Raw genomic sequence first — 22749 nt, 5'->3', positions numbered from 1 at the left:
CAAAACGGTACAGAAAAAAAGAAGGTACAGACCGAAAAATTAAAAAAAGGATGAGGCTGATATTTTAGGTTGTAATAAAAAAAAAAAGTAATTTTACCACTTTGGTAACCACCCAGCTTTCCCAGGAACAGATGTTGTGACTGCTTAGGACATGGAAATGGTGTTGCTGGAGAAAGCTGAAGTAGCCGCGCACACAGGCGATAACGCGTCTCCACGGCGCCGCTCCCGGGGCCCCAGTTGTAACCTGGGAGCGCGGTGGCTGTCGGGAGTTGTAGTTCCTACTGCTCACAGGGCGGCGCTTGCGTCATTCTGCCGGCGGGTGGAGCTGCTGAGCTGTTGCGGAGACCCGGAAATAGAGGCGAGGAAGGAAACCGGGTGAGCAGGAACCGGCAGCGATCAGTGCGGTCCTGGGAGTCCTCAAGGTATGAGACATGTAATGATAGGATGTTAGATAACTGACAGATCGCTGATTACTACAGCGGATCCACAGCGGCGATGGTGACTCTGACTTCACCTTCTCTGTGAGCTCAGGGAAGGAAAACCCCCATCATCTCCCACCACCTGAGAGCAGGCAGGACCCTCATCATCTCCCACCACCTGAGGCCAGGACCCCCATCATCTCCCACCAGCTGAGGGCAGGCAGGACCCCCATCATCTCCCACCAGCTGAGAGCAGGCAGGACCCCCATCATCTCCCACCAGCTGAGGGCAGGCAGGACCCTCTTCATCTCCCACCACCTGAGAGCAGGACCCCCATCATCTCCCACCAGCTGAGGGCAGGCAGGCCCCCCATTATCTCCCACCAGCTGAGGGCAGGCAGGACCCCCATCATCTCCCACCAGCTGAGAGCAGGCAGGACCCCCATCATCTCCCACCAGCTGAGGGCAGGCAGGACCCTCTTCATCTCCCACCACCTGAGAGCAGGACCCCCATCATCTCCCACCAGCTGAGGGCAGGCAGGCCCCCCATTATCTCCCACCAGCTGAGGGCAGGCAGGACCCTCATCATCTCCCACCAGCTGAGAGCAGGCAGGACCCTCATCATCTCCCACCACCTGAGGCCAGGACCCCCATCATCTCCCACCAGCTGAGGGCAGGCAGGACCCTCTTCATCTCCCACCACCTGAGAGCAGGACCCCCATCATCTCCCACCAGCTGAGGGCAGGCAGGCCCCCCATTATCTCCCACCAGCTGAGGGCAGGCAGGACCCCCATCATCTCCCACCAGCTGAGAGCAGGCAGGACCCCCATCATCTCCCACCAGCTGAGGGCAGGCAGGACCCTCTTCATCTCCCACCACCTGAGAGCAGGACCCCCATCATCTCCCACCAGCTGAGGGCAGGCAGGCCCCCCATTATCTCCCACCAGCTGAGGGCAGGCAGGACCCTCATCATCTCCCACCAGCTGAGAGCAGGCAGGACCCTCATCATCTCCCACCACCTGAGGCCAGGACCCCCATCATCTCCCACCAGCTGAGGGCAGGCAGGACCCTCTTCATCTCCCACCACCTGAGAGCAGGACCCCCATCATCTCCCACCAGCTGAGGGCAGGCAGGCCCCTCATCATCTCCCACCAGCTGAGGGCAGGCAGGACCCCCATCATCTCCCACCAGCTGAGGGCAGGCAGGACCCTCTTCATCTCCCACCACCTGAGAGCAGGACCCCCATCATCTCCCACCAGCTGAGGGCAGGCAGGCCCCTCATCATCTCCCACCAGCTGAGGGCAGGCAGGCCCCTCATCATCTCCCACCAGCTGAGGGCAGGCAGGCCCCTCATCATCTCCCACCAGCTGAGGGCAGGCAGGCCCCTCATCATCTCCCACCAGCTGAGGGCAGGCAGGCCCCTCATCATCTCCCACCAGCTGAGGGCAGGCAGGCCCCTCATCATCTCCCACCAGCTGAGGGCAGGCAGGCCCCTCATCATCTCCCACCAGCTGAGGGCAGGCAGGCCCCCCATCATCTCCCACCAGCTGAGGGCAGGCAGGCCCCCCATCATCTCCCACCAGCTGAGGGCAGGCAGGACCCTCTTCATCTCCCACCACCTGAGAGCAGGACCCCCATCATCTCCCACCAGCTGAGGGCAGGCAGGCCCCCCATCATCTCCCACCAGCTGAGGGCAGGCAGGCCCCCCATCATCTCCCACCAGCTGAGGGCGGGCAGGCCCCCCATCATCTCCCACCAGCTGAGGGCGGGCAGGCCCCCCATCATCTCCCACCAGCTGAGGGCGGGCAGGACCCCCATCATCTCCCACCAGCTGAGGGCGGGCAGGACCCCCATCATCTCCCACCAGCTGAGGGCGGGCAGGCCCGCCATCATCTCCCACCACCTGAGGGCGGGCAGGACCCTCATCATCTCCCACCACCTGAGGCCAGGACCTCCCATCATCTCCCACCAGCTGAGGGCAGGCAGGATCTCCCACCAGCTGAGGGCAGGCAGGATCTCCCACCAGCTGAGGGCAGGCAGGATCTCCCACCAGCTCCCATCACCTGAGAGCAGACAGGACCTCCCATCACCTGAGAGCAGGCAGGACCTCCCATCATCTCCCACCACCTGAGAGCAGGCAGGACCTCCCATCATCTCCCACCACCTGAGGGCAGGCAGGACCTCCCATCATCTCCCACCACCTGAGGGCAGGCAGGACCTCCCACCACCTGAGGGCAGGCAGGACCTCCCACCACCTGAGGGCAGGCAGGACCTCCCACCACCTGAGGGCAGGCAGGACCTCCCACCACCTCCCACCACCTGAGCACTTGACCCTCGTCATCTCCTGCCACTCAATCAAGGGCATCCCCCCTATGTTCTCTTGTCACCTGAGCACAGGACCCCCGTCATATCCTCTATAAATAATATACTAAATTGTTATAATCCCGTGCGCTCTGCTGTGTGTTGCCCGCTGATATTTTGCGTCGCCCGCTGCACCAAACTCTCGACCCTGATCCTCACTCCTCTCTCCCAAATTCCAGGATTACTAAACAGGGGCCACTTTTTTCCCACCACCCTTCTCCTGGGGCTGTGTCCTGGTATTGCAGCTCAGCCCCCTATTGCAATACCAGATACATCCTGTGGACAAGGGTGGCGCTGTTTCTAGGAGAGGAAAAAAAAGACTTAGAATCTCCTACATCTCCCTTTCAGTCTAAATCGTGAAACAACATGTGGTATTGATGATTTCTCTCTGGAGGTCTGTGGGGTCTTCAGCCCCTCCAGACCCCGTCCTCCTGATTTCCGTGTTGCGTCTCGTCCTCCTCCCATTTCGTGTTGGTGAAAGTGGCAGCACAGATATCCTGTTATCAGCAGGTCGCCGGCGTCCGTGGGCGTCTTATCATGGTGGGTCTGGAATTATCTCCCTTCATACTCGTGTTGTCACCAGTGCTCTGGACAGTCGGCGTTCTGCCCTGCACACTCCATCTACAGGCTACGGAGGGTTAATCTATCCTGGCTGATGGGGGGCTTATTATGTGATCACACAGGTTTCCCCATAAAACAGCTGAATTTGCAAGGGGCTGCTCATGTGTCCTACAGCGGCCACTACTGGGGAAATGTAGTATTACCGTGCTGCCCAGGGTCGCGCTGCCCAGGGTCGTACACAAGAAAGCTCGGCCATGTGTTTGCAAAAGGGAGAAAGCCGATAACGGACACCTTGGGCATCGGCTTATCTCCTCTGGAAACAAAAGGATCAGGTGTTGAGATTCCAGCTGTCCGATCCTCCTCTCGCATTCCGTCAGGAGCCCCCCATTAGATGGTCGCCCCCTAATGAGGGGCTCAGCCTGCTGTCGTCACGTAATGTATGAACAGGATATGCCTCATCCTCCGAGATCCTGAGTCAGCGGACATGTGATCCGTGCGTCCTCGGGCCACGTCTCGTCACCTGCGTAAAAGAAAGTGCGAGCAGTAAAAATGCCTTTACCCTGCCGAGTAGGCGCCGGATGAGCAGATATTCTGGATTATTGGACTGATGTAGAGAAAATCCTATCGAAAAAGGGACAGATCCGAGATGGGGCAGGAACATTGATGAGATTTCCCTTTAACCCCTTCCGTGATGTGGATCGTACAAGCTCGTCACGTATCCGCTGCCAACATCGGCTTTTTTGGAGCCAGCTGCTGTTTAACCACTTAAATGCCGCCGCAATGATGGTACATTGTTGGTGGGTCGCCAGCACCTGCCTTTAAAAACTGTGATTGGAGCCAGCACCAGTTGCTATTTGAAGGGGTTTTCCCCTTTCAGATAAATCCCAGTTCTGGGATTTTTTTTTTATAACAAACTGTCTTTACTCACCCTCCCCAGGTCCATCACAGAATCTCCGCTGCTGCCCCCGGTGTCTGTTATTGTCTGCAGCGCTGATGTCCCGTCAACAGTGGAGTAGCCAATCGGTGAGCTCAGCAGGGCATTCCTTCTACCCAGGCAGAGCCTGATTGGCTGCTTCACTGTCGACGTGACATTAGCGCTGCAGACGATAAGACTCTGGGAGCAGCGGTGCAGGCTCAGCAGTGGATCTGGCGGCAGTATGTAAAGTACGTCTTATTTTTTTACTTTTTTTAAACATTTGCTCGAGATTTTTTTGTAAGTGGAAAACCCCTTTAAATTGTGAGAGTGCTTCTTTTCCATATCACATTCAGCTGTTGGCTGACCAAGCGCTCCCGTGTATGGGTGAGATGGTTGTCGGCTGACCGAGATCTCCCGCGTGTGGGCGAGATGGTTGTCGGCTGGCCGAGCGCTCCCACGTGTGGGCGAGATGGTTGTCGGCTGGCCGAGCGCTCCCGCGTGTGGGCGAGATGGTTGTAGGCTGACCGAGCGCTCCCGAGTATGGGTGAGATGGTTGTCGGCTGACCGAGCGCTCCCGAGTGTGGGTGAGATGGTTGTCGGCTGACCGAGCGCTCCCGCGTGTGGGCGAGATGGTTGTCGGCTGGCCGAGCGCTCCCGCATGTGGGCGAGATGGTTGTCGGCTGGCCGAGCGCTCCCGCGTGTGGGCGAGATGGTTGTAGGCTGACCGAGCGCTCCCGTGTATGGGTGAGATGGTTGTCGGCTGACCGAGCGCTCCCGCGTGTGGGCGAGATGGTTGTCGACTGACCGAGCGCTCCCGTGTATGGGTGAGATGGTTGTCGGCTGACCGAGCGCTCCCGTGTGTGGGTGAGATGGTTGGTGGCTGGCCGAGCGCTCCCGTGTATGGGTGAGATGGTTGTCGGCTGGCCGAGCGCTCCCGCGTGTGGGCGAGATGGTTGTCGGCTGGCCGAGTGCTCCCGCGTGTGGGCGAGATGGTTGTCGGCTGGCCGAGCGCTCCCGCGTGTGGGCGAGATGGTTGTAGGCTGACCGAGCGCTCCCGTGTATGGGTGAGATGGTTGTCGGCTGACCGAGCGAGCGCTCCCGCGTGTGGGCGAGATGGTTGTCGGCTGACCGAGCGCTCCCGTGTATGGGTGAGATGGTTGTCGGCTGACCAAGTGCTCCCGAGTGTGGGCGAGATGGTTGTCGGCTGGCCGAGCGGTCCCGCGTGTGGGCGAGATGGTTGTAGGCTGACCGAGCGCTCCCGTGTATGGGTGAGATGGTTGTCGGCTGGCCGAGCGCTCCCACGTGTGGGCGAGATGGTTCTCTGCTGGCCGAGCGCTCCCGTGTATGGGTGAGATGGTTGTCGGCTGGCCGAGCGCTCCCACGTGTGGGCGAGATGGTTCTCGGCTGGCCGAGCGCTCCCGCGTGTGGGACAGCCAGCTATTGTATATGGCGGCCTTACCTCTTAGTTGATGTCGTGACTTGCCAGGATAGGATGAGGTCAGATCACAGCAATGATGATGGCAGCAGTAGGCGAGTGTGTTGATGGAGGCAGTGACCACAGATCGTTGGATCTCTGACAGGATAGTTCAGCAGCGCTGAGTATTTAAGGAGACTTCTGGTGTGTGAGACATTGGGCGATCTCAGGCCGGACATCGTACGGCTATGAAACGATCCTTGTGGCGTTTATTGTCCCCGTATCTTCAGGGGGAATCTGCTATTTAAGGGCGCAGCGCCAGTGTAGCGTGCTGCGCGGCTATTTCTGGAGAGCAGTTGCTGGTAACTGTAACGGCAGAAGCAGCCGGGGGCACGGGGTAGGGGATCGCTTTCTCACTTCACCTAGTGCCCCAGACAGTTATGCTGGAGAAATACCTGGACGGTCCCTATAAAAATAATCACCACTAAATGAGTTGTCAGCCGCGGTCGGGAACCTTCGAAGCGCCAGTTGTGGCAAATCTACAACTCCCAGCATGCCCTGCCGGCCTCCGAAGCAAATCCGCAGAACGAATGGATATTAACGGTGTAGAAAATTTTTTTCTTAAAGGGGTTATTTCCCATTCTTGTCGATGGATATTGTCGGATAGAGCTTGTAAAAGCGAGCACATCTTCAATTACTGCTTAATAAAATTTGCAGCTGTTCTTGATATATTAGCACTTTTGTTTGCCTCTCGTTGCCTTGGAGACCGACCACCGCTGCTGTCTAGCTTGTAAGGACTGGCCTGGGGCTAGGAGGTAACGGGGCAGGCTAGCGATTCTGGCCAGAACAGCAGTTACTTGCTCAATAGATAAGTGGTTGTGAGCACTGCTCGAGTTCTGCTGTTTGGCAGCGGTGGTCGGTCTCCTAGGCAACGAGCTGTAAACAAAAGAAAAGTGTTCATATCTCAAAAGTGGCTGCAAATTTTAATAAGCAGTAAATTGCAAAACTGCTCATATTTACCAGCTCTATCCCCCAAAATATCCATCTATGAAGATAAGAATAGCCCTTTAACTTTTTTTTTTAACTGTAGAGCCCACTTTCCATGACGGGATGGGGGGGCACTTTAAGGAACAGGTGACCATGATTCTTGGATATGGGGTGATGCAGCTGCTGGCTTAATGGGGGTGTTTCCCACTACTAAATCCACGGTATTTGTTAGACGAGCTGTGGGGTGTGTTACCTGCTTATTACATGCATTAAAGGACTTTCCTTTTCCTGTACAACAGGTCTGGAAAACCTCACAGTCTGCTTTTGGGATTTAAAATCCACACACAACTTATAAGAAGGGAAAGATCACGAGTGAATCTTGTTTCATTACATCCACCATATCATGTGTAATGTTTTTCACTATTCCATGTTTAGATCCAACATTTGATATCTTTTAAGCTCCAAATTCCTTTCTGAAACCTAATGATTTTTCTACGTTCTGGCAGCCACCACTAGGGGGAGCTCACTGCATACAGAATATTCAGTGTGGAAGTAGAATGCAGCAAACTCACAAGCTCCATCTTGTGGGAGAAGGTGGTAATATCAATGCCACCCAAAAATTATCACCTTTTAGAGGGTTTCAGAAAAAGAAACTTCCTTGTCGCTCTGCATTCTCACGATTTCTGAATTACTGGGCTATAGCTAGTGGAAAGCGCACACCGACAGAGGGGTTAGGGGGGGTAGTCCTAAACTTGTAGATCGGGAAGCGTCACTTGATTTCATAAATCAAAAAAAAAAAAAAAAACCCGCATCAAGGAATGTTGATCTTGCACCATGGACGTATAATCAATGCAAAGAATGCTCATCCTGGGCTTCCTGGTTCATGAATACTAGAAGTTGATGGCTATAGGTAGCCTTGGCAGCAGGATACAAATATCCGCCATGTTGCTTCCATTCCGGAAGCCGTTCCCTGCAGGTCCCGGGTGTGTGCTGACAGATTTGGCTGTTGCCTAATGACCCTTTTTATAGATCGGTCGGCGACTAATGATCTTTGGTGTTTATCTGCTGACACTCGTGACGTCGGGTCCTGTAATTACATGTGAATGCTGAAAGACAAGTTGAGTTTTTGGCCGTCACTGTGCAATAACATGTGGAGTGCATGCCTGGAATCGGTGTCACGCTGTCACCTGGCAGCGCCGCCGCAGCCGCCGGCATCCTCATCGCTGCAGTCTTGTGTTCTCTCTTCTCACTTCTCTTCTCCTTGCTTAAGGTGATTCCTCCAGCCCGGCGCCCTCCTTCGCCCACCCTCCCATCCCTCGGTCCCTCCCTGACAGCTGTGCCCTCCCCTTGTGTCAGCGCTCACTCTCTGCCACTCTCTGATGCCCTCTGTCACCCCCTGGCATTCTCTGCTTGGCTGTCTGGGATCCAGCCCGGGATACAGATGGGGAGTTCGGCGTCTTCCCTGGCAGCAGAGGGCAAGTCGCACCATGGCTCCCTGGTCACTGCGTACCCTGGACTCGGCTCGCTGGGCTGGCATAGGAGTGGGCTCCCAGGGTCTGTGTGGCAGGGCACAGTCCTTCCCATGTACCGGACTCACAGGTAAGCGGCCGCTGCGGTGTGTGGGATCTGGGGCTGGTGCCATATGGCTCCTCTCATTATGTAGAATTGGCCATAGTTGTGGCATTACCCGGGGTTGTTTGTGCCCTGGGTGCTTGGCATGGGTGGCAGAGGGTTAATGAGTGATGGCGGGCGCATACAGCTGTAGGTGCCCTATTTATAAGTGACACGTGCCCGTGGGTGGGGGCAGCATCATTATTAGGTTATTATTCTCATTATTCATGTGGTGCCAGCTTATTCTGTGGCAGGACCGTCAGGCAATGCCCGTGCACATGGCACATTCCGATATACCAGTCTGTCGAGGCGAAGCAGCTCTGGGGGTGCCTGGCAGCCCTCCTCTCTGCCCAGTAGGCGCTGTGCAGGGGACTTCAGTGCGGCCCCTCCGGGCGTCCGGCTGTGCCAGATAGACAGACGCGCAGAGAAGGGGGCACAGCGCTGTGCCATCTCTGCAGCCCCTGTATTCTCCAAGATAGGACCCCCATGGATCATACAGTGATGGAATGCCCCTTTAATCTGTCCATCTTCAAGACATCATTGTTCAGTCCCACATTTGCCCGGGGTGATTTATATGGGGGTCTCCTACCTGTCCCCGGGATAAGATAGGCGGGTGTGGGATTTTTGTGTGTGGCCATCATGGTCTGCACCCATAGTGTTCACATGCTGCACTGACCTGTACTGGGGGCTCCAGCGATGGCACCTCTGTGGGCCGCTCAGGACGGGGGTCTACACCGCAGACATACAATGAGCCTTGTGTGTGAATGCTCCGTGTATAATGGGTGTGACGGACATCTGCCGGCCACAGAGGCCAAGATCAGCAGCTGCTGCACGGCTCCCATAGAGCGCGAGGGGCATCAGGTGCACCTGGCACGGCCATATGTGGTCCTAGCCTAGGGCAGTGGGTGCCAGCCTGTTATTGGGCATGCTGGGAGATGTAGTCATGCAGCAGCTGCTGAGCCGGGCTGGCAACCTCTGGCCCATGTGCGATGCCTATGGTGGATCCGCTCCCATGTAATCTGATTATTCAGAGCCGTACAATTGCTTACGGTAGGGGAAAGTTACACTAAGCCGTCCGCCATCCGTCAGGGGCGCTCCCTCTGCTCTAGACTATTGCCTAAATAGCAACAACGAGATTCTCACAATTAAATAGAAATTGCTTATAAGCGGCCCCTTCTTTAATAATTACTTGTATTCGCTATAAGGTTATTATTCTGGAGCTCGTCCCTCTGTTGTTCCTCCTGGAAATGTACCAGTAAATTGACATCTTGGTGCCACCATCTCCCTTGTCATCGGGGCACGTACCAATCGTCACCCTGTATTCACGTGTTTTGGATAACCCCCCCCCCCCCCCATGCTCCTTCTGTAACCTCTTTTCCAGGAGGTTTCCTCTGTTGTTCCTCCTGGAAAACCTATGAATGCGTCGACAACTGCCAGACTGAATAGGAATACAAAAGCCTTTCATCAAGGGAGATCGTGGCGTCTAAGCGTATATTTTTCTGCATTTCCAGGCGGAATAGCAGAGGGACGGCAGAGAGCAATCTTGTTAGAAAAGATCCTCCGGAATTGTTATTTCGCAGACAATAGAAGAATGTAGTAAAAGAGAGTCGGGAATTCACATCTCGAGGGCCCGGCAGTCTCGTCGTGGAGGCGGATCCGTCCTATCGTGTTTGCCCTTCACCTACAGAAGCGCTGACTCTTGCGCTGATATCGCACCCAGGTCGCCTTCCGCCCATTCATACGTCTTGAGGTTGTAAATAGACACCGGTCGTTCCGGTTTGACCTCATGGCGGATCCTCGTTTCTGTTGATTCCTAAGAAATCATAAAATCCCAGCAGTGCCAATTCCTAGTCATAAGGAAGGAGAACACTTTCTGCGTCCATCAGGGTTTGTGTCTTTAAACCCGAGGACTCGCAGCTGTCGCGTCCAACTCTCGGGTCTGTGATTCACCTTGTAATGCCAAAAAGGGATGAAAGCCATCAGAGACCCTGTAACCTCTCCTGATTATTGACATGTCCATTTCACACCAAGTTTGCATGATTCTCTTTTATTTTTTTATTCCTCACATCCCTCTGTTATTCCTCCTGGAAATTCCTGAATACATTGACAACTAGGTGCTACCTAGCCAAAGCGTCGTATCCCTACATATTCGGCACTGATCGGACAACATCAGAGTGCACATGGACACAACCCCAATTTAGTCATACATTTCCAGGAGAGATGACAGAGGTACAATAGATTTTTTTCTTAAAATATTCCAGAATTGTTTCCTATGGATATGACAGAAGTGGTGACGTGACCCCTTTAAGTGGTCATTTTTCTTTTCCATGAGGTGGTGCAGCTGGTGGGACCGATCTCTCCGGGTCTCCGGGGCTAATCTGCTGTTACATAGAACATCGGAGTCATAGATTTCCATTATGTGTCAGGAAGGTTCTGCCAGGAATCGCGTCAGCGCTCCTGGAATCTGAAAACCATTCCAGCCAGGAGAGAAGTTTACTTTTCATAGATTATCACTTGTTTTGTGTCCCCAGATAGTAGCAAGATAATTCCTCTTAAAAGGGGGCACTAAAATTACCCAAAATTTCTCGAGGGACCTAAAGGGGGGTCTAAACTCAGAGCAGCATGATGTAGGGGTAGAGACCCTGACTGCAGCGATGTCACTTACTGGGCTGCTTGGTGTAGTTTTGATAAAATCACAGTTTTATCAAGTCTCTGAATACTGAGCTCTGTAGAGCCCCGCCCACACCACTGATTGGCAGCTGTACACTGTGCATAGGCAGTAAGCGGCCAATCAGTGGAGAGGGTGGAGTTACAGAGCTCAGCATTCAGAGAACTGGTGGCAGATAAAACTGATTTTATCAAAACTACAGCAGGCAGTCCAGTAAGTGACACGTCACTGGAAGCGGGATCTCTGCCCCTATGTCATGTAGCTTTCAGATTAGGTGGCAGAAACCTAGTGACAGGTCACCAGAACTTAAAGGGAGTCTATCGGTGGGCATCTGGCTCCATCCACTCAATCGATCAGCTGATTGAAGGAGTAGCACAGCTCCACACATTTGCAGTGGCCATGAATGGTAGTGCAGCGTCTCCCCCATACAAGTGAATGAGGTAGCGTGCTGTACCATTCATGGCCACTTTATGGTATATGGAGCCGTGACATTTCAGTTGCCAATCTGATGGGGGGAGGGGGTTGGTCGGACCCCTGAATAGAGCCTTCTTTATTAAAATCCCATAAAAACCCCTTTACCAGCTAGAAAAGAAGGCAGTAGCGGCAGTTAAAGGGGTTGACTTGTCATAGATGAACCCTTTGATTTGAGAGCTGCTAAGGTAGTTGCTAGCAGCTGCTGATTTTCTCTGCAGCGGCCACTACAGGGGACAGGTGGTATGACACGTGGCTGTACAAATGAAAGGTGGGCCGCAAGTTTCTGGATAATATCGGCTGACTGATGGGAAGAATAAATTTCCTCTCTCCGTGTGCCACATCCTGTTTGTTCGGGTAGCGTTTGCTTAATCCTGCAGCGTCCACACCCAGGTTTATTTTATGGGACGGCTATTAACTTGTAGATTAGGTACAATTAGATAAATAGACTTTGTGTGTGCCACAATGCCAAGCGGACTGGTGAGAGGTGGCAGTACATCTGCGACAGCTTTCCCTCCTGTACTCGAAGGTTCCGGTCCAGCCGAGCGCACGCGACTTCTGCGTCCCAACGAGTGTTGCAAGTTCTGCTGAATTCAGGGGCCTTAAAGGGGTCCTCCAGCACCTTTCACTCCTGAATCAGGAGGTGATAAGGGCTGATGACATTGCCCAAACCCCCTTTAAGTCGGCGGGGTCTGTTTCCGCTAACTGTACTGAACGTGTTAATGTGACGGACCTCTATGCATAGAGCCTGGAGCAAAAATATCTCCGACCATTTTTTATCTACAGCTCTTATGCATATCTATGTGTCTCCATGGTTACAGACTACAAACAAACCTTTGTGTAGTCTGATCCATCCCCTAACTAACGAACATTACATTTGTTCAGTAGGTTAGCAAGCTGTAGTGGACCGAGAAAACCCAGTGCTTCAGAGCCGTGATCGCAGGCTGGAAAGCTCCGAGCAGACCTTGCCTAGGAGACAGGCCACCTCTGAGACTGAAGAGGTGGCCGGTAACCTAGGCAATGAGCTGTACACAATAGAATTAAAAATCCCTTAAAAGCGTATTCTTAAGAGGACGTGCATACGAACTTGACACCGAAGATTCAACTCCGCTCTCGCTGATGGAGTATTTCTGACTCTCTGCTCTTGTGGAGACTCTTTATCACTGGGTGTCATTACTTATTGCGCGCAGTCAGCGGGATTGTTACTATCTACAAGGCCGAGGACGTACACAGTTCTGCTTTGTGGTCAATCGTCTTTTGTTTCCCACATGTACTGCGTTCCTTCCGGAGACCTCTTGGAAGCAGAACACTTTGCAGTTTCTATCTCATATTCATTTCTTAGGGGGTCCCGACTCTCACCTGACCGATAATGTCAGGGGGAGTGATGAGATCTGACATGTCTGAGTTCAGACCGCCGATCCTTTTTGTTCGTAACAAGATGGAGACGTCAGGAGAGATGGCGGTCGGCCGACTTCTGTCTACAGGGCCCCTTAGCTTTTCTCTTTTGCCCATCGGTCCATACCCGTCTTAGGTGCCTTTTCTCCCCGTGTTTTCATGTTGCATTTCAGCCAAAGCAAATGAAGTTTAGCTTCAGTACCAGACACGGCCCAAGAGCAGAAGAGGCGCTGTTACTTGAAAAAATGATTCTATTTTTTTTCCTTTTTAGATAAGGCCTTTAAATGCAATACCAATGACATGTTGGCTCATCGACACGTAAACTCCCATGGTGCTGTTAGGTCGGGAGTCGGCTACCTGCGGAACTATGGCTGTTTTGAAACCTCACCTCCCTCTGCCTGCGGCTGTCAGGAAGGGCTGCAGTAGCAGTTTCACAACAGCTGTAGTGCCGCCATTTGCTGACATCTGTTTTTTCATTTCATTGGAATGAATTTGCAATACACCCTTGTGCACTCGGAGTACTAGGGATTCCAGCCACAATAAAGGTGGCTGCATATATTAGGTGAATGTCAACCAAACCTGTAGACTGTATCACCATCTAATATGTCCCCAGTGGTTGGAGGAGGGGTGGACATTGGACATATTGGATATGAACATGCCTGATCCTCTTCTTCCTGGAGATAAGCCACCAGCAGAGGTGACTGGCAGCGGTTCGGGGTGAGAATACACACGTTGGCCGGCATATACGGGAGGTGGATAACTGCTTTCTGATGCCGGTCTCAGGGCTTTGGTGTTGAGCTCATTGCACCACTACAATAAAGCTCCTGCCGATATGGTCAGCTATTTATTGCACCGCTTATCTTTATGGCTGCTCTTTGTGCAAGGTGCCATTGGGAAATGCGATATTTCCTATGGGACTGTCCTGATAAATCGATGCTATCTTTGGTTTAACCAATGGACCTTACCGCTACTCTAATCTGCCGTCTTTCTCGCCCACAGGCTTCCAGACCCCATGGCTGCCCCCTCCCCGGGTGGGGAGTGGTCATGCTGCCGATGTACATTCCTAAACCCTTACGGGCAGCGACATTGCTCAATATGTGAAGCTCCTCGCAACCTGCCGGATCTCAACCACATCCTCCGCCTGAGCTCAGCTGAACAACGTTGGTCTTGCAGCCGCTGCACCTTCTCCAATCTTACTCCGACCAACCCTTCACCTCCGCCAACCGGCTGCCAGATTTGCGGGTTCCTGCCACCTCCTGCGGTTCCCAATGGTGTCATCCGTGGGCCACACGAAGACCCAAGATCCCCCGTCCAAGAATCCGACCCCGAGGATATAACTAGCCCTACTGTCCAGCCTACATTGAGTTTAGGTTGGAGTTGCCCTCGTTGTACCCTACACAACACTCCCGTGTCGTCCTCCTGTTCGGCGTGTGGTGGGCCACGTAAACTGTCCTTGCCCAAAATCCCCCCCGAGGCATTGGTCGTTCCTGAAATTCTTCCACCTCCTGCTGCGTTTCAAGGCCCGGATGAACAAGCCGCCTCTTCTCACCGTGAACCAGACTCTCCCAAACCTTTACCTGCACTTCCACTTTCACCGGGACCCCATAATATTCCTGTTCCCAGAAGCCGGAGAGAAGTGGCGCCAGATAATCCACTCTCTCCTCCTCCCGCTGCCTCTAGTCGTCTTCCTAAACGCCTGAGCATCTTGGAAGAAGAAGTAACGACGGCTGAAACCACTCCATCCTCCACCGAGCCACAAAACCCGGATACCAGTTGGTCATGCGGAAAATGCACTTTTCGTAACCTTGGCGGTGCCAGTCGATGTTGTGTCTGTGGAACAACGCGGGCAAGCGAGAGCGACAGTAGTACAACCGGACTCGAGTGCTTGCCGTCGCCGTCCAGCACAGTAGTCCTCCCCATGCCCATTTCCCGTAGGACAGAGTGGCCCTGCCCGGCCTGTACCCTTATAAACGAGACCCGTTGCTCGCACTGTGTGGCATGTCACACGCCGCAGGGCTACGTGGCCCAACAACGTAATATAGGGGCACGGATGCTACGTCGCAGGGAGAGCGTCCGGGCTGAAACCAGGAGGCAGTCGGATGAAGGCGAAGCCAAGGAGCTGTGGGAGAACATCGTCAGCTTTTGCCGAGAGGTGAGCTCTAATATCTACAATATTGAATTTACCCTTCTTCTTTTTTTTTTTTTTAATTATATTTTAACCAAGAAGCCATTTTTAGATGCCGTGGCTTGGATATACTTCCTATGTAATACACCTGTTGTCCTCTTGCACAAACAGCACCACTCCTGTCCATAGGCTAGTTCTGGTATTGCAGCTTAATCCCATTTAGATAAACGTTGCAATACCGGACAAAAGAAAGCCGCCATGTTTTTACTATGTAAAGCTGAGCATGCTCGCTCTTTTTGGCTGATGTCTATTCCTCCCAATCCCCTTTACACATGCACGCTCACTGGGGAGAGAGGAATAGGTCACTTTTGGAGGCGGCTTATCTCCTGTGAGGACAGAATCGGACATATCGAAATCCAATATGCCTGGTCCTTCTCCTGCAGTCAGTATTAGATGGCCAACTGGTCTCAAAATTCACCTGACACAGGGGTCTACAAGCTTCAGCACTCTGGCTGTTGTGGAACTACTACGCCCAGCCTGCCCTGACTGCTACACACCATCAGATGGCCGTCAGGTTGTCGTTTTACAATGTCTGGAAGTTGCCGTCCCCGATCATCCCTGTTGTAATATGTACAGCCCACCTAAAGGTCCATACTAACTGGATGGGGTCCTTCTGCAGTGATGTACCACATATCGCCGCCTGGTGCCGTGATTACGGCTGGCGGCCATCGGGTCTTTGTGGGTGACCCCACATCTGTTCTTCCATCATCTCTGCCCACACAGCAGCGCCTGTTGTGTGACATCTGCAGCGCGCCCGTCACTGGCTCAGTCCGTCTTTGTTCGTTTTTGCGAGCAGCGATCCTGGTAACCATTGTGAATGCGGACACATTCCAGTAAAAGCCTCATCACCGGCGCCGGAGAGAGCGATCGTCAACAAATAGATGTTACACCGTGAACTTGACACCAAAACGCGAACCTGACACTGGCGGTATCCTACAAGGTGACACTACAACACAATGGTTTCTATTTAAAGTGCACCTGTCAGGTGTTGAGAGGAGCGAGGGGGGTAAACCTATAAGCGCTCACACAGAATCGTACGGCCTCACAGGATTCGGCTGACTTTAACCTAAGGTGTCTTGGAGCACAAAAAACAGTGGATCGGCTGAGGAAAAAGTGACACTGTGCATGCTCCATAGTTGCAGAATATTATCTGAAAATAGAGTTCCCCTTTAAGGGAGATAATATTGCACATTCAGTGGCACAGAAAGTATTCAGACCCCTTTAAATTTTTCACTCTTTGTTTCATTGCAGCCATTTGGAAAATTTAAAAAAGTAATTTTTTTTCCTCATTAATGTACACTCTGCACCCCATCTTGACTGTTGGGATTGTATTGGGCAGGTGATGAGCAGTGCCTGGTTTTCTCCAGACATACCGCTTAGAATTATCACCAAAAAGTTCTATTTTCGTCTCATCAGACCAGAGAATCTTATTTCTCATAGTCTGGGAGTCCTTCATGTATTTTTTAGCAAACTCTATGCAGGCTTTCATATGTCTGGCACTGAGGAGAGGCTTCCGTCGGGCCACTCTGCCATAAAGGCCCGACTGGTGGAGGGCTGCAGTGATAGTTGACTTTGTGGACTTTCTCCCATCTCCCCTACTGCATCTGTTGAGCTCAGCCACAGTGATCTTGGGGTTCTTCTTTACCTCTCTCACCAAGGCTCTTCTCCCACGATTGCTCAGTTTGGCTAGACGGCCAGGTCTAGGAAGACTTCTGGTGGTCCCAAACTTCTTCCATTTAAGGATTATGGAGGCCACTGTGCTCTTAGGAACCTTGCTGTAACCTTGGCCAGATCTGTGCCTTGCCACAATTCTGTCTCTGAGCTCCTTGGACAGTTCCTTTGACCTCATGATTCTCATTTGGTCTGACATGCACTGTGAGCTGTGAGCTCTTATATAGACAGGTGTGCGCCTTTACAAATCAAGTCTTATCAGTTTAATTAAACACAGCTGGACTCCAATGAAGGAGTAGAACCATCTCAAGGAGGATCATAAGGAAATGGACAGCATGTGACTTAAGTATGAGTGTCTGAGCAAAGGGTATGAATACTTATGACCATGTGATGTTTTAGTTTTTCTTTTCTCATAAATTTGCAAAAATTTCCACATTTGTTTTTTTTTTTTTTTTTCAATCAAGATGGGGTGCAGAGTGTACATTAATGAGAAAAAAAATGAACTTTTTTGAATTTACCAAATGGTTGCAATGAAACATAGTGAAACATTTAAAGGGGTCTGAATACTTTCCGTACCCACTGTTTTCTCTGGCTGCATTACTTACTTTTTTGCATTAGTTTTCAGCCTCCTTCCATTGATCGTGGACCCAGGTGCTCCTAACCCGCATTATCCCCTGTTGGTTGCACGCAGCCATACGTCTGTCGTCCTCCGCTAACCACTAGTGACAAGTGACCGGTGCTCTGGTAAGATGTTATCTGAGAATGTTCGGGTGCTAACAGTGTCTTCAGAGTGCTCGAAAAATATGTTTGAATCCTCGCACCTGTTCGACAGTCGCAACACATTCATGTGTTGTGACTTTTAAACAACCACGAGACATGGAGCCGCAGGGACTCAAACATATTATTCGAGCACGCCGAAGACACTCGATTAGCACACGAGCATGCTCAGATAACCCCTAATCCGAGCACGCTCGCTCATCACTACTAACCACATCTCTTTCCCTCCTCCTGACATAATCTATGCCAATACCCTCCCTGACACTTGTCTTCTTGGCTAATCCCCAGAACAGAGTGAATTTCGTGGACGACAGCTTTCCCCCGGGACCTCGTTCCGTCGGCTTTCCAGAGTCCGATAGCGTCCAGCAAAGGGTGAAACAGTGGCTGCGACCGCAAGAGATCAACTGTAGCATCTTCAAAGACCGCGGGGTTAAGTGGTCCGTCTTTCGCACACCGAGACCCTCTGACATTCTGCAAGGGCTGCTGGGGAACTGCTGGTAAGGACTGCATCGTACATGGCTGGATCTGTATCGGGGCCCCTGGCATCACAGTATGGATATTCTGTGGTGCTCATACGCGACTACAACTCCCTTCACCTCAGTGGATATGTGAGAGTAGTAGTGTTCAAGTGTGACCACCGCCATCATAGACCGTATGCATGCGTGTTCACTCGAGGAACACGGGACCACTATTATTGGCAGAATGCCTTTTTTCCCCAAAAAAATTCTAGGAAAAGTTCTCCATATTACAGAATACACCTCAGTTTGACCCCACCGTGTGAACAGACCCTTATACCAATGAGGTCTTCTCATCCTCTTAGGTTTCTTAGTGCGCTGGCAGTGTTGGCAGAAAGACCAGAACTGGTGGAGAGGGTGATGATCACAAGGACGATATCTCCAGAAGGAGCTTATCAGGTGCGACTATGCAAAGATGGCACCTGGAGCACCGTCCTGGTGGATGACATGTTGCCTTGTGATGAAGCTGGGTATTTACTCTTTTCTCAGGTGCGTTAAAAAAAAAAAAAAAACTGTGCCCGCAGATTTTGCCCTCTGTTCTTGCTGAGCGGCGTGCGGTTTGTCTTCCATACAGGCCCAAAGGAAGCAGCTCTGGGTGGCTCTGATCGAAAAGGCGCTGGCAAAGCTTCACGGCTCCTATTTTGCCCTCCAGGCGGGTCGGGCTATCGAAGGTCTGGCCACTCTGACGGGAGCGCCCTGCGAAAGTCTAATGCTTCAGGTCAGCTCTACTAACCCCCGAGAAGAGACGGTGGACACGGATCTCATCTGGGCCAAAATGCTAAGCTCCAAAGAAGCCGGGTGAGAAGAATGGTCGTCTTCCTGTTCACTGACTGTATTTGGAAACCCCTTCAGTCGCTCCAGTGAGATGTGTAATATGGAGCCTTGTGTTTGTGGTACGTGGGGCTCACTTGTCCCGTGTTACTGTAGGTTTCTAATGGGAGCGTCCTGTGGAGGTGGCAACATGAAGGTGGACGACGCGGCTTACGAAAGTGTCGGACTACGACCTCGACATGCTTACTCCATACTGGACGTGCGGGATGTCCTCACTCACCGGTAAGGATAAGAGATCGGTGTCAGATTCAGGTTGCAATTACACGTTGTTTTTTTTTTTTTTTTTTTTTTTTAAACTCTACGCTTTAGAAGGTTTTCTCAGCATCATACATAGGGAAAAATTGCAAAAACAAGCGACTTTGCAATTTAACTTTTATTAAAATTCCTCTCTCTTCTCCAAGTAGAGAGATTTTATGCTTTTACTGCTTATTGTCCAGGTTACCAGACTGCAGCGGTGGCTATCAGAGGAGGCCAGTCTCCTAGCAAAGAATCGCAGCACACAAAGTTCTTTGCTATAGAGCTTGCAAACGCTTCTTTGAAGTGAGCCAATTGCTGGACCATGCAAGAGCGTCCAGACATGCCACCATCTGAGCTATCAATTAGTAAGGAGTGCAACGCCTCCAGGGAAGCGGGGGGAGTAGTGCTGTTCTGAAGAAGGGTCTTTAAACAAGCCCCTTTAAAGAGGTATTACCATAAGTGATGGCCAATCACTGGGACATTCATGAATCCTGTAAAGGAGGAGACCATTGGACTGCTTTCAGCTCTATGGTTCTTTTGTGTTTTTTTCATCTGCGTTCCTAACCACCCGCAGTAGTGTGGCAATGTGAAGAAGCCCTTTATTCTCCAGAGGTCGGACCCCCCCCCCCAGCATTCATGGCATACTCTAATGATATGGGAATACCCCTTAGGAACAGTGTAGCATGAGCCATTTTCTCTTCTTAATCTGGGCCGTCATTCCTCGGCAGCCTTCTCCGTCTCCGCAACCCCTGGGGTCGCTTCTCTTGGAACGGAAGCTGGTCGGACGATTCGCCCTTGTGGACGGGTTCACTAAAACACGAGCTGATGCCCCACGGTAGCAGCGAAGGCGTCTTCTGGATGGAATACAGCGACTTTATCCGGTAAGCAAGCGATGCTCGTCGTGTATCTTCTCACGTGGATATATTGTCCGCACAGTATATCCAGTCAATCTCTCGGTCAGTCCATCTGGCTCTTACAATCACAAATTGCCTGCTTGTTCCAAACATGTCAGCACAAGCAGATATACAATCCATAAAGGGAGGTTCCCATAGGAATTCTTACCTAAAAATGTAGACCCCCATAGACGTCAGATGTTTGGCGGGTTCAGACGGCTTTCACTTAGCGCCCTTAGAGAGCAGAGCAAGCGGCATACAGACTCGTCGAAGGAGCTCGGCTGAGCACTTCTACTCCTTTGTTTTATTGATCGGTGGTGTTCCACACTAGATCCGCACTACTATAGAATAAAGCCGATCCGGAGGGATCGCCATCATTGAAAGCGAGACGTCTGCCCTCACCCTGAGCCCTCCAACAGTGCAGACGATCCTTCTATGGTACAACTACCACCACCATCATCCTCCGTTTTAACCTATATGTCTAAAACATACAGCCAATGATGGTCTGTTTCTCTGCTCCTCTGATTTTTTGCTTTTGATGCCCGCAGGTACTTTGACTCTGTTGATATCTGCAAGATCCACACGGACTGGCATGAAGTTAGAGTTCAGGGCACTTTCCCAAACAAAGCGTCAACCCCCGTGACTGTAACATCGCTCACAGTGGTGGAGCGCACCGCCCTGGAGTTCTCGCTTTTTCAGGAAGGCAGCAGGTAAATGAGCTTGAAGCTTAAAGGGGGAATTCTTTATTATTATTATTATTATTATTATTATTATTATTATTATTATTATATATAATTTTTTTTAAAGGGTGATAAGCTCATCACAAGGCGTCCCACTGTTCAGACCCCAATGATCAGCTGCATTTCTGTTGAAGTCTATGGGAGTTACAGAAGGAGCCGAGCAATCGTCTCCAAGCTCTTTCTGCATCTCCTATAGATTTACACAAATAGGTTTATTTCTAGCCTAGAATAATGTTACTTTGTGCATCGAGTCCTCATTTTCAAGATCTCTGCTTGTAGTCAATGAATGAGAAGCATCATTGTTTTCTTCGTCCTGGTCTTGTGCCGCTCACACAGCTGTACGGTTATCAAAGATCTGCCTTGTTACAGGCCGTGCAGCTGTGTGTTCATCTCAGGATCCCCCCCCCCGGGTTAACAATGAATCCCATGACTTTTAACCCTTTACCACCCCATGGCATGCTATGGAGTGAGGTGTATGGAGTCTACGCTGCCAGGGGCATGCTGGAGACCCCTGTCGCTGCCATCTTTGTACTCAGCCCAGGCACAGTCGATGCTATTAAAAGTTGAGTTTACAAATATTAAAAAAAAAAATCTTAATCATTCGAATAACCTTTCCCAGAAAAAAAACAAAAACATAAAAATGTATACATTTGAAAGTCGACCTGTCAAAATATAACATATTATTTAAAAAATAAAATCAGAGCTTCAAAATTGCTGTTACACCTCTACCCAAAAAAATGCAATGAAAAGTGATAAAAGCACTGTATGTTCCTCAAAAAGGTAGCAATAAAAACTATGCCTCGGCTCGCCAAAAAGTTGTTGCACAGCTCCATGACTGGAAAAAAAAATGATGGTCTTCATAGAATCATAGAATCGTAGAGTTGGAAGGGACCTCCTGGGCCATCTGGTCCAACCCCCTGCTCAAAGCAGGATTCGCTAAATCATCCCAGTCAGATGTCTGTCCAGCCTCTGTTTGAAGACTTCCATTGAAGGAGAACTCACCACTTCTCGTGGCAGCCTGTTCCACTCATTGATCACTCTAACTGTCAAAAAGTTTTTTCTAATATCTGTGTCTCCTCCCATTCAGTTTCATCCCATTGCTTCTAGTCTTTCCTTGTGCAAATGAGAATAAAGTTGATCCTTCTACAATGTGACAGCCCTTTAGATATTTGTAGACAGCTATTAAGTCTCCTCTCAGTCTTCTCTTTTGCAAACTAAACATTCCCAAATCCTGCAACCTTTCCTCATAAGACAGGGTTTGCAGACCAGTCACCATTCTGGTCGCTCTTTTCTGAACTTGCTCCAGTTTGTTGATGTCTTTTTTAAAATGTGGTGCCCAAAACTGGACACAATATTCCAGATGAGGTCTGACCAAAGAGGAGTAGAGGGTAATAATGACTTCACGTGATCTAGACTGCATGCTTCTGTTAATACATCCTAGAATTGCATTTGCCTTTTTTGCTGCTGCATCACACTGTTGACTCATATTCAGTCTGTGATCTATTAGTATACCCAAGTCTTTTTCACATGTGCTGTCACTTAGCCCTATTCCTCCCATTCTATATATGCTTTTTTCATTTTTATTGCCCAGATGTAGTACTTTGCATTTCTCCCTGTTAAAAACCATTCTGTTAGTTGCTGCCCACTTCTCCAGTTTATTTTTTTTTTTAAACCAGTTATTTTTATTTAGGTTTCAAAAGATTTTAAACAATAAACAGTGGATATCAATATACATGTAACAATTCACATATCTTGTAGTAATACAATCAAAGCCATCCCCCCCTCCCCCCATACTCCTTATGCCGGGTATACTTGAGAGTCTTAGCAATCATATCACCGCCATCCAGGCGGACCATATTTTTTCGAAAGTGCTTTCACCATGCCTTCGCCTGTAAATGCTTTCCTCTAAATGCATTACCGTACGTGTCTGAGCAATAAATTCCCTCCTAGTGGGGGGTTCCGAATCCTTCCATTTTCGTGCTATTAGTTTCTCCAGTTTATTTAAATCTTTTTGAATCCTCTCTCTCTCTTCTCTAGTATTAGCTATCCCTCCTAGCTTTGTGTCATCAGCAAATTTAATCAGTTTACCCTCAATTCC

General features: G+C 50.8%; 1 protein-coding gene across 5 annotated transcripts in view; it reads left to right on the top strand.

Annotated features, from left to right (window-relative positions):
* Nucleotides 1–221: 221 nt before the first annotated feature.
* Nucleotides 222–22749, top strand: part of CAPN15 (calpain 15) — a 45630-nt gene continuing 23102 nt past the window's right edge. The window contains exons 1-9 of one of the 5 annotated variants that reach the window (XM_073560314.1): nt 2118–3319; nt 7928–8256; nt 13802–14954; nt 17724–17932; nt 18256–18439; nt 18525–18748; nt 18878–19003; nt 19747–19899; nt 20460–20621. In XM_073560314.1, the coding sequence (XP_073416415.1) occupies nt 3317–3319; nt 7928–8256; nt 13802–14954; nt 17724–17932; nt 18256–18439; nt 18525–18748; nt 18878–19003; nt 19747–19899; nt 20460–20621 (2543 nt within the window). In that variant the 5' untranslated portion in view covers nt 2118–3316. Of the gene's footprint in view, nt 423–466; nt 522–2117; nt 3320–3455; nt 4127–7927; nt 8257–13801; nt 14955–17723; nt 17933–18255; nt 18440–18524; nt 18749–18877; nt 19004–19746; nt 19900–20459; nt 20622–22749 lie in introns of those variants that run through there. The other 4 variants (XM_073560312.1, XM_073560316.1, XM_073560315.1 and 1 more) reach the window with 4 other exon arrangements.

Source organism: Dendrobates tinctorius, unplaced genomic scaffold (genome assembly GCF_039654945.1).
Source record: "Dendrobates tinctorius isolate UK_male_01 unplaced genomic scaffold, ASM3965494v1 ptg000295l, whole genome shotgun sequence".
In the NCBI taxonomy this organism is placed as follows: Eukaryota; Metazoa; Chordata; class Amphibia; order Anura; family Dendrobatidae; genus Dendrobates; species Dendrobates tinctorius.
This window is presented reverse-complemented; position numbering and strand designations above follow the sequence as displayed.